Source organism: Labrus mixtus, chromosome 15 (assembly GCF_963584025.1).
Source record: "Labrus mixtus chromosome 15, fLabMix1.1, whole genome shotgun sequence".
NCBI lineage: Eukaryota > Metazoa > Chordata > Actinopteri > Labriformes > Labridae > Labrus > Labrus mixtus.
Genome location: NC_083626.1, coordinates 19,202,075 through 19,214,528, shown reverse-complemented (window position 1 = coordinate 19,214,528; position 12,454 = coordinate 19,202,075). Strand labels below are relative to the sequence as shown.

Below are 12,454 nucleotides of genomic sequence, written 5' to 3'. Positions count from 1 at the left end.
TGTGGAGGGGGGCGTTATGGAGGACATTCACTTTAGATTTGGGCTCAGAAGGGTGACAGGGACTTGGAGCTCTGGTGGCATGCTTTACTGAAACAATCCTCTCTGACCACATATAAGCGATCACAGTCTGTCAGCCTGCCTCCCGACGACTTTTTTCCATGCTTTCATTTTTTTTTCTGTGAATTTTTCATTGAGGGATGAAAAGCTTTTTTCTGCTCGGTGACATCCTGAAAGCAAGCTTTAGTTTATGTAGCCTTGGTGAGACTGCTAATGCTTTGGATGACACACAAAAGTCTCTGCCTCTCTCTCTCTTCACTTGATTGTCTGACAAGTTCATTTAATCGTACTTTCCCATCTTGTGTCAAGTGTATATTTGGAAAAAAAAAGTGCACTATAAATCAAGGCCGTTCTCTCACAGCTATTGCGAGATTTTGGTCCTGTTGATGGTCTAGAGATGGAGTAGCTCTCTAAGGAAATGAAAAGCTAGAATGAACACTGAAGAGGTTTTTGTGGGTGTTTATATGCTGTTAGGGGGGTACGTTTGGATTGGCTCCACTGGAGAAAAGGGGTCTTTGACTGGAGGGATTTGGACATGCTGAAATTAAACAAGCCAATTAGGCGAGCAGAGAGTTTAGAGGTCAAAGCGCTCTCCATTAAAGTTCCTCTTCTCGGCCGATATACTAACTCAGTCTGTCTCCGAGTCTATTGAAGCAATAAATCTGATTAGACTTCTCCCTCTCTCTCTCTCTCTCTCTCTTTCAGTCCGTCGCCGTTGTTTTACCCTTCACTGATCATTGTTTTTGTTAAATTTGAGGCACCATTTAACACGACTTTGGGTAACATGCTGGCCGCACATACACACAAACTTACTCTCGAGCGTTTGCCGAAAATGTCCCTTGGAAACATGGCGTCCTGTGTCAGAGTGCAGCACCGCACTGCCATTAAAAGTAGCTCTTTGGACATGCTTTACCACAGTGCATGTTACTCTACCCACACTCACTGGGTTGCTAAGTAGATCTTTTAAAATCACCAACATTTTCAAGGTTTGTGCTTCACTGAGTGAATACAAAAAAATAAATTAATGGAATAATGTTTTTCTGACTAACCTGACCTCAAGTGCTATCCTGCCTCGCAGACAATTTTAGTTTCATTCATTCACATTTTAACCTCCAACAGAACACAATACAGGTCAATAGCATTTAGTTTGGATCTACTTTTTAGCCCAAAAAGTTTATGTGCTTCTCCTGATTAGAGGTGCAGCGCTTTCATTTTTCAAAATACGTTTTCATTGACTTGATCAACCAAAGTAAATCACACTTACCTCGTATTTATCAAAGTTCATGCAGATACCTAATAGACAATTTGAGTGAACATACTCTATAATTATACCTGTGTTGTGCTAAGCAGAGTGGCTGTGGCTATCATTGGCATGTTGTCTCCGGAAGTGCTTGCCGTTGAAGTTCTTTAATTATTTGGACTTTAAGAAATTATGAGGGACATTACAGTTAAGATGTGGAGGACCCTGCTTCTCTCTTATTCCAGCTGTGGAATTGGTAAAGTTGCTTTTCTTTCCACTGCACCCTGAGAGGAACCAATAGAAATGTGTTTTGTCTTGCACAATGACCTTGTAGATCATCGTCCATTGAAGGGATGTGACACAGAAAAAACAGTGTATTGAGGTGCTTCTCTGTGGATAAATGCCTTCTTCTGTGTTGCATGTGGCTCTGCGCAGCATTCTTACTTATAGATGGCTCTATATAGCTGAATGTCTGAGTGTCCCTGAGAGAAGAAGAGGGAGGAGGAGGAGAGGGGGAGCTGCTGTGTCTTTATAGCCGTTCATTTTGTCTGCTAAGGTGAGAGGTGAAGACTCTCCATACTTCCATCAGGGCACTGCAGAAAGGAAAGAATATTTCAAGGTTAGAACGCCATTAGATTTTTCAAAGAAGTGTGTGAGCCGGAGGATAAAAACAGTGTCGTCAAAAGTTGCTTTTTGAGCCTCTGAGGCTCACTGTTATTCTCCATTCATTTCCAAGTTTCTTCCTCCTCACCATTCTGTCTTTGTCTGACTTACAGAAACACAAGTCAGTGTGAAAGATTGTGAGCCAGGCATTGATCAGACCAAGAAAGAGAGGCTGTCACCATCACTCCATCTGCCCGTCCACCTCTGTTCATAGGAGGTGTGTTTGTCCGAGTGGACGTGGGAGACACTGGGGATTTATCTGATCTTACAAGCCATCAGGTTGAGCAGAGCTTTGCTAAACATGACCTGAAGTGTGCCGGCCCCCGAGCAAACGCTGCTGTCACCTCGGCCAACCCGAGCTGTCATCTCTCAGGATGGCCCACGAGAGCTGACAGCTGTGGCGTTCCCAAAACAAATCACTGCTGCGTTTGGTAACACTCTGCGTCCTGGCGATTTAGCCCTCACCAAGACAAGAGCGGGAGCGGCGGCTGCTAATGCTCCAGCTAATGCACTGCCTGGCTGTGTGTGTGTGTGTGTGTGTGTGTGTGTGTGTGTGTGTGTGTGTGTGTGTGTGTGTGTGTGTGTGTGTGTGTGTGTGTGTGTGCGCGCGCGTGTGTGTGCGTGTTCTTCTTCTTTTTCCTGTTTTTGTTACTCTTTTTAAAGACACCTTGTTGAATGGTTCAACATCTTAACGCACACACATTCCTTTGTCTCCTGCTTTCCTCTCTCTCTGTGGTCTTCCCTGAATGTGTGAGTGATCAAAATGCCTCTTGTATTTAATTGAAAACAAAGAAGATACGATAGAGCAGAACACCTTGGATCATTATTTGTAAAAATCAAAATGTAGAAGTTGAGTTTTGGGTTAATATAATGTAAACTTTTGGAAGACACATAATAAAGTATGCTTGTATCTCTGTCGAGAAGCCGTGAATCCTGTCAATTAGTACTGAAAAGCTGAAATTTCATTCACTGACAGCTGAGCAGCTCCACAAATTGTCATTAAGGGTCTTTTCTCTGTAGTTTTTCAGAACAACTTTACGCTCACAACCTAGACTGAACCGTGGAAGATCAGAAACACTGAGGTCAAGGTTCAAGAGTGAGTTTTCGTCTTAACTAGACAGTTGATTGAATATTCACGGTCGCAGGGGAGATGTGAAAAAACCAACAAAGGAAATGAAGACGTGTTTATTGATAAATTTAATGGTAAAGTAGTTTGTACTAAATGAGGTGGTTTTTTTTTTTCTCCCTCTCACTATTTTGTGACAGTGTTCCGCTTTTTAACTGACATTTTTAATGAGCTTTAAAACACACACTCTCTCTCACACACATACACACAAATGAACCTGTCAGACACGGTTTAAGCAGAGATTTTTGACTATTTGTAACTGGGCTGTTTTTAGACATCAAACTACAGCAGTTGAGATGTGGTTTCTATTGATGTCATTGTTTTTATGTCACAGTCATTACTGAGATATCCTTACCTTGGCTCATCTTTAAAGTAGTGGTACGGTTAAATTTGCTTCTTATCCCCCCCCCCCCCCCCCCCCCCCCCCCCCCTTAGATGAAAATGAAACCATCATTCTGTGGAAAGGGTTTGAATTTAGCCAAAGCTATCAACCTCATATATTTGGACTTAGAGGAGAAATACCTGAACGTGTTGCCTTCACACCTTTTGTTCTTGAAATGTACGAAAATGGCTTGGATTTGATCACTTTAGTGCTGTAAAATGATGCTGCTGGATTGTATTCCTGCACAATATGAGAAAAATACACAATGTGCTGTGGTGTTGTTTAAGATGGCAATAACGAGCTTTAACTCACAGTCTTTCATCCCTCTCTTTTATGTTTTATACACTATACCTATTTTAACAACATGTTTCTCCTGAATCCAAAATAAATCCAAGTGGCAGTTCCTTTTTTTCTGAGGTAAAGTTTTATATCTAGCCTTAACTTCATAATACTCAAGCCTCAATTTAAAATATTTTATCATCAAAAAAAAAATCGGATTTATTGGGTGATGATGGCCAAGTGGTTACGCCCCGGGGTTGAAATCCAGCCTGCAGCTCCTTTCCTAAATGTCATTTTTAAAACTCCTATTCAAATAAAGGCAAAAGACAAAAAAAAAAAAAAAAAAACTTTACTTGATTACTGACTTTTGCGATGCGATTATTCCAAATACTCGTGCACTTATTTGTTCAGCCCTACTGGACAGTCAAATTTCTATACTGTAAAATTAACAGTACAACATACTGTCTCCTTAATCCTTTATATTTTGCTGCATTTCAATTTTTTTCTTCTTCTGTGTCTTTCCTCGTTTCCCAGCAGACGTTTGGAGGAGAGGCTTTTGTTCAGCTACACAGATGAACAACAGGAAGGAGGACATGGAGATCTCCTCTCACTATCGTCAGCTCCTCAGAGAGCTCAACGAGCAGAGGCAACACGGCATCCTCTGCGACGCCTGTGTCATTGTGGACGGAAAGATCTTCAAAGCCCATAAGAATGTCCTCCTGGGCTCCTCGCGCTACTTCAAGACTCTTTACTGCCAGGTAAGAGACTGATACACTTGGGAAAGAAGGGTCTTTGGTTTTTCCTCTCTGGTCATTGTCGTTTTGTTTCGTTGTTTTCCTACAAGTAAAAAAAATGTCAAATGTCATAAACAAAACAAAAAAAAACAAAAAGAAATTGAACACTTCTTCTCACTCTTCAGGTAAAAAAAGGTTCAGAGCCTCACCACCAGACTACTGTCACTCACCTCGACATCGTCACAGCAACAGGCTTCAAAGCGATCCTGGACTTTATGTACTCGGCACACCTCGCCCTCACCAGTAAGAACGTAATTGAGGTGATGTCAGCCGCTAGCTACCTGCAGATGACCGACATCGTTCAGGCGTGCCACAGCTTCATCAAGGCTGCGTTGGACATCAGCATCCGCTCCGAGATGGCGGACGAACTGGCCGACTTTGAGATGGGAGCTGTTGCCGCAGCCAGTATAGGTGGAGGTGGAGGAAGTGCAGGGGGTCCGGTTTTAGCAGGAGCTGGAGGGGTTGTGGGGGCAGGTTTAGGAGGAGGAGGTGGGATAGTGGGAATGGCGTCCGAAGCTCTGGCCTCCATCATGTCCGGTCGCAGCACCTCTCCTTGGCTGGCTCGTCGCACCAGCCCAGCCAACTCCTCCGGGGACTCGGCCATCGCCAGCTGCCACGAGGGAGGTAGCACGTACGGCAAGGAGGACCAAGAGCCCCCCAAGAGCCACGAGAGCCAGGAGGAAGCCTGCCATGACTCCCAGCCCGCCTGGCCGCACGACTACAGACCGGTCACCGTCAAAGAGGAACAGGTGTCCCCTGCCTCTTCTTCCCATCCCAGGGACACTCCCAGGGGGGCAGCACAGAGCCAGGGGGAGCAAGGTGCTGGAGGGGCTGCTGGAGGAGGAGTAGATGGGTCCTGGCAACCACTGTCAGGCTCAGGTCGGAGGAAGAACCGAAAGAACAAGGACACGGTCAGACATATTACCCAGCAGTCTGAGAGGAACTGGGACAGAGAGCGGGACAGGGAGAGAGAGCGGGACAGTAGGCCTGGCTCACCTTTGCCCTCCATGCTGGCTGTGGCTGGATGGAACTACAACGGGCAGGAAATCACAGGTAAGGCAGACACTCCTGCTTCATTAAATGAACTATCTACGTTCTTTGCAACATGCAAAACTGACTGCAGAATTGGGTCATCACTTGGCAATGGGGAAAGCAATCCGTGTGTTTTCAAGATTGAAGTCCTATTTCTATAGTGGATTTGTGGGTTTGATAATGAGTTTAGCGGCAAAACAACAGGTGGATTTAACTTGGACAGGCTCTTAGGTTAGCATGCTGGACACGGGCCAATAAGAATCAGACCTGCACTATATGGGAGGGCAGTCCACAGGGCTGATTTGATGACTTTAAGGCTTTAGAGTTTCCTGGAGTTGCTGTTGTTTCATAAGACTGGGACCTACTTAGAGAGTTTTCTTGTCTAGTCATTAGCGAATGACTGGTGAGATAATAAGATTAGATTAGATTAGATATTAGGTGAGACTATGGTCTCATCATTCGATGACAGTACAGTCTAGTTTATCTGTGCTTAAAAAAACAACTCTTTGTTGACTTTTGTGAACTCAAGTTCAACTTCTGTACGAGTGTGATGCTTCAGAGGACATGAGCACAAACAACTTTGAATATCTGCGTGGATATTTTAATGCATGTCAGCCATCCGCACAGTTCACTGTTTTAAACTGACCTAGTTTTCACCCCCAGGGTTGAGATTAGCGAGCTTCTACACTAACGTGTGAGGCCTAAGATGATTATCTCAAATCTTGTGTGAGGTGATGCCTGGGTAAATGGATAATACAATCCTCATATTACTTCACAGTTTGTACCACTAACTCCTACATAAACAAGAAAATAGAAACTCACAGGCACGCGTACTTGTTCAGAGAAAGTGTCTCTTGATCCTCAGCCCTGCAGAATAGTTTAGTGAATTCCTTTACACTAAAAAGTAATCTAGAAAACACTTAGCACTCTGTGTGTGTGTGTGTGTGTGTGTGGTTGTGTGTGGTTGTGTGTGTGTGTGTGTGTGTGTGCGCGCGCGGGCCCAAGGCGTCGATAGGTAGATCATTAAAAGTAAGAGAAGCTAATCCTGGGTGCATTAAGGGAGTTGGCTGTGAAATGGGCACACACGTCGCACAGCGAAAGAAAACAGGATAATTGAATTGACCTGGGTCACTGCACGGATTACCAGCACGTCCTCACCAACCCAGGCTCCTCCCCCTCTCTCTGGGGTTTAGGGAAGGACCTTCTGGAAAGGGCAAGAGGAGGGAAATGGTAGAGAAAGAGAGAGAGGGGTAATGAGAGTAAGAGAGAGAGAGAAGAGAAGCAGAGACAGAAAACGAAAGGCATGGGAGACCATCCGTACGAGCTTAGGTGGGTTTGTCCGCTTAGCCTTAAGTGTCCTTAGTCCCAGATTTTCTAACCTGCAGTCCGGCCTTTTTAAGCTGCATAAGTACATCTTGTCTTCAGCTTCAGAGTCAGAGAGTATTTCCATAAACACTCACAAAGCATATGGCTCCATTAAGCGCACCCATAAGTTTTGTGGATCTGTACTTTAGTAGAAGGTATAGTTTAAGTCTGGATGTGGTGAAGTAGCCATTATTGGGAGAGTTGTTTACTCACCTAAAGGTGACAGGAAGTCGTGTAGACTCAACTGGTGTAAGCCAAAAAACAACCATTCACCAGGCTTGTAATTGGGTTTGGAAACTGGGATCAAGGAGGATACAAGAGCTTTGGTATCACAAACGTATCAACTATTGGGTTCCTCCTTCAGAGTGCCGACCTCGCCATTAGCAGTGAAATATTGTGTTCCAAGTGAGGAAACATGACGTTGAACAGGGGTTGTGTTTGACAGTCAGGTTGTGTTTCATATTGTGTGTTCAGTCAGTTTGCAGGAGGTGGTTTCTGTGTGCTTAGCAAAGGTTTGGGGGATTGCCAAACAGGTTTAGTGAGGTCATTATTAGACCCTGAGAGTGGGGCAGTGTGATATTTCGCTTGCTGGGGAGCTCTTCCTCTACCATTATGACGCCCTTAATATAAAAACCTTTGAAGTAGGTGAGTTTTCTTTTGCCAAGTCAGAGTCAAAAATACACAGGATCTGGATTGGCTTTTGAGAGTTTGTCGACTTAAGTCTTAAGTCTCCTTAAGTCCCGATTTTCTCACCTGTGGTAGAAGATCCGAATCAGATGTACAAGCATATGGGAAGAATTAGAAAGTGATGTACAATTCTATTTAAAGTTTCTGGTAATAACTCAGTCCTTTACAGACGTTAAGAATGAAAGACAACAAAAAGACATGTCACACTCTGGATTATTGGCAAATGATGCAGGACCTTTTGTCTAGTGACTGAACACTACAAACACTAATTAACCCATTAAATAATGAATTTACCAATTATGTTCTTAACATTTTTGATAATTACACCATATGTTTTAAAATGATACAATTTCTGTTATTTTAGCAATCAACAGTATTGAATAGAATAGGAGCTGTAAAAAAAAAAAAAAAAACGGTTGCATTTTTAACAGAGCCAAAGACTGAATAAGCGCTGTCTAACTTAGACTTAGTGTGCAGTAGTTTGTGTGGTATTGAAACAGATATCAATATCATTTGAGTTTTTTTAAGAATCTTACAAGAGTTTAAAATCTGGTGTCACGACAACCCTCATTTCTAATAAATAAAAAAATATTTTTTATTTTCTCAGAATTTGTGCTGTTAAATAAACTATTTCAGATAAAAACAACGAATATATTGCCCTGCTTATAGTATCACAACATATTGAACTGTATCCCCCAATACGTATCTTATGAGCAGATTCTCAATTTAATGTCCTGCAAACAAAAATCACTAAATAGAGAGGTTTTTTAAGAGGGCATGATTTTTATTTTTTTTGGTAAGGGGGGTTGAGTTATGCTGTGAAGTGTAGAGTCAATTTGGGAGCAGGATTATAATAAATAATAAATAATGAGTATTTTCTTCAGTTTCTGAAGGGTTAGGGAGCAAACATGTTTTACTCAGAGTGTGTGTGTGTTTGTGTGGTAGGGCAGAGTCCATGAAGTCCAGTTGTTGGTTTTCAAACAGGGATATGATATAAAGTAGAAAGGGCACCGTCAGTCTGAGATTAGCTTAATTGCTTCATTCTTTATTGATGAGAAGTGCCTTCACACGCACACGCACACACACACACTCTCTCTTTCTCATTCATATGTGATCTGTGTCCGTGCTTTACTATTAGAATTGCTTCTATTACACACGGCGTTGGGGCTGCTTGACTGAGGATTTGCCTGGATTACTGTGTAATATAAGGATAATATATGGCTGTGTAAAGGCTCAGTGTATTAGCGCGCAGCCGTTTGAAAATATATTTTTTATGAAAATGCCGTGTGCCCATGTTGACATAAACAGCTGCAGGAATTAGGATTTGTTTTCTTTAGATCCCCTTCCCCTGCAAACATCTGCTGTGTTTTTGAGGCCACTAACCGCTCAACTTCCTCCCCCCTCTCTCTCTAACGCTAACGCTTGATCTCACTCTTTCTTCCGCTCACCTTGTCTGCTGACACAAATATTTGAAATCGTATACATGAATTGGAAAGTAGAGAAATCCAGCAATGCCTGCTTTCCAGTGATCTGATGGTGTGCGTGGAGTTTTCTGCACAATACTATATTAAAGATGACATTCTGGAGGAGGGGGAGTTTTAAATAGTCTCAGCTTCTCCTGTCTGCTTATGCCTTTAAATAATTACCTGAAATTATTTTTAGTTTGGCCCCCGCTGCTTCTTCCAGACCCGGATTATAAAGCAACTGCAAATCAGAGACAGAGTGCTTTTTGAAAATCAAGCGTCAGGCTTGTTTTAACATTTCAGTATATTCTTCTTTGAAGCCTCATATCAGCCTCTGCTCCTGTAATTCATTAGTTCATCAACAGAGAAAAGGTGATTATGATCGGGTATCAAGCAAATACGTGAAACATTTGTTGTTTGTAGCTTTTCTAAAACGAACACATGCTGCTCTCTTTCTTTTGACTTGGAATGGAATATTCTGAGCTTTCATGCAGTTGAACACTAGTTTAGGAAAAACACTTTTTTTTTTACACTTTAAGCAAAGAATTGGTTGTATAGAAAAAATTACTTAAGATTAATAGTTAAACAAAATAAGGCAAGTTGCTCTCCTCATTGATGGCTTTCTGTTGTATTATGTGTTGTACCTAAAATAAACTACACCCATTTAACACTCCAGACAGGTTTCAAGACTTAAAACTGACATGCGCTAAATTTTCATGCGTCTTTTTTCTAAGTGCACCTCTCTACGACTCCAGAATAGGAAGGTCTCACATACAATTCATGGTTAAGTGTTTCTATTATACACAAAGTTTAGTCTGTAAATGCATCATTTTGTCACCTTAACCGTCTTCCTTTAAAATGTATTTAGTATTTTCATTACATTCAGGGCTGTTAAGTATTTAGAGTAGGTGCCACCTTTGTCATTTTTAGAGGTAGAGCTTGTTTACGTGTTGGCAGTTCAAGTGCAACGTAAAACAAAAAAAGAAGAAGTGAAAGCAGGAGTAAACGATTGATTTCTTTCTATATTCCTGTACACTTGGGGCAAACACCAGCTTGATCTCCATCCCACGTTATAACAGCCCTCGAAATACTTTTCATTTTTTTGTTGTCTTTTTTTCCCTGGTATTAAAATCTATCACACACACAGACACGCGCACACTCTCACACACACACACACACACACACACACACACAGACACGCGCACACTCTCACACACACACACACACACACACACACACACACACACACACACACACACACACACACACACACACACACACACACACACACACACACACATTGTGACCTTTAGTGGCAGCTTGGGGGATTTTGGCAATCCGGTACATGGCCGGTGTGATGTTCTCTCCCTCTCTCTCTAACACACACACACACACACACACACGCACACACACACACACACACACACACACAGCTTAGAGCATGTGATTATGTAGACATGAACGGTTCAATCACACGTGGGCTGTTCTTTCCATTTCCCTCTAGCTGTTGCACATTGATTACATCGAGAATCTTTGTAGAAATCCAACATCTTTATCTGCGTCTCTGCCTCCTCTCTCTGCAACCTCAGAGTTCCCCTTCTCAACTGCTAAGACACACAGACACACACACACACACACACGGTGACACACACTGACACACATATGGACGCACAGTTAAATTGAAATCATCTTTCCATAGAACCCTTTCCTGTTTATCCTGCGAGCGTTGGAGTGCTACAGTTTGAGCTGCATGTTTGGTCTTGTTCTAGCTCAGACCACCATCCTCTGGAGCTCTGCCCCCCTCCCCACCCCCCTCTCTTGGACTCACCTGTGTCCCAAAGACACACAGTCCTAAAGCTGCCCTCTAGTTTTCACTTCAGCACAAACTTTTTCTCTCGTTTTTTTTTTTTTCACTCTCTCCCTGTGCTCCTCTCCCCAAGTCTCTGCAGTCTAAAGGTGAACACTTGAAATAATGAATCGGATCCCCCTTTCGCCCCCTTCCTCTCTGTATTCCAGTTAAGACTCTCCCCATAGTATTTGCACTTCATTAAACTTGAAATAGGTTTAATATTTAAAACACCTGAACACATTTCAACCCCCCTCACCCCTTTGCACATCTCTCTCTACTTTTCTCTCCCTCTTTTCCTCGCCTCACAGTTTAATAATCTTCTCTCATTTTTCCTCCCTAATTCACTCCTCCTTCATTAAAAACCAAAATAGATTTAATATTTCAGACTGTGTGGACTTAATGTTTAACCCCTTACTCCCTGGCATGCTGCTTGACATGCTACAGCTTAAATAACTACATCATGTGTAGGCCTCTTTCTCTGTATTTTTTCCACTCTCACCAATGTCTTCTCCCTTTTTTTTTGCTACTCCTGGTTCATCTTTCTCACTTTTTCCAGAGTCAGTCTATTATCTCTTCTGTCTCTTACTGTCTTTGTGCTCGAGGCCTCTCTCTGTGTCTCTCCCACCCCCTATTTGCTCTCCCTCTTTGTCCTCTTTGACTGCGCAGATGATTTCAGTCCTTTCCTCCCACCCCATTGACTTTTGTGGCCTGCTCACCCCCCCTCCCTCAGTTTCCCCTTCTCCCTCCCTCCATCCTCTCCTTCCTCTTTTTTGTGCCCAGCCACACACGCACACAATCATTTGTCCCTTGAAATATGTCTTACAGGGTTTAGTTCTTTATTTTTTGTTCTTTTTGGGGCTAAATATCACTCTTTCAACCTCTCTCCATCTTTCCTGGAAGCCTTCTGGAGACCCCACTAAATTAAAGGAAAAGAAGTTTCCATTATCAAAGTGGTAACCAATCATTTCTCACTGCCCACCAGCCATCTTTGTCATATGACCTCACATCCTGCCGGACATTATGGGCAGTCCACCAGCTAAAAGCCCCTTCTTCTCCTACTCTTCATCACGCCATCACACCACACACACATTCACACAATTTTTCACACTCTTGCTGTCCGTCTTTTTCTCTCGCAGCGCTCTCCATCCTTCTCTCTCAGTTCTTGATACTGACACCTGCTCTATTTATAATTCTTTGGCTTTAAAAGAGCCATTTTGGACAGGAAACTGCCCCCTCCCAACTCCTCTGACCATGGCTTTTTTCCAAACCCCCCACTTCTCCACCTCCTGCCCCTGGAACAGGCTGGAGAAGAATTGTTGGGCGGAGAGGAGGAGAAGAAGGTGTGTGCGTGTTCATGTTTGTGTGTGTGTGTGTGTGTGTGAACGTGTGTGAGTCGAGGGGGGGTTAAAGATTAACCATCCCACCCTGAGTGCACCTGGGTTGGGTCCATGTGTGAACCTTTTTTCCCGTCATGGCCCCACACATACTGATCACAAATAAGCTTGCGCACAAGTACA

General features: G+C 43.0%; 1 protein-coding gene across 4 annotated transcripts in view; it reads left to right on the top strand.

The window, feature by feature from the left end:
• Positions 1–12,454, top strand: part of zbtb46 (zinc finger and BTB domain containing 46) — a 60,960-nt gene that overhangs the window by 16,663 nt on the left and 31,843 nt on the right. For 3 of the 4 annotated variants that reach the window (XM_061057151.1, XM_061057150.1, XM_061057148.1), the window contains exons 2-3: positions 4,282–4,505; positions 4,667–5,594. In XM_061057151.1, coding sequence (XP_060913134.1) covers positions 4,320–4,505; positions 4,667–5,594 — 1,114 coding nt within the window. In that variant the 5' untranslated portion in view covers positions 4,282–4,319. The remainder of the gene's footprint in view (positions 1–4,281; positions 4,506–4,666; positions 5,595–12,454) is intronic. The other variant, XM_061057149.1, reaches the window with a different exon arrangement.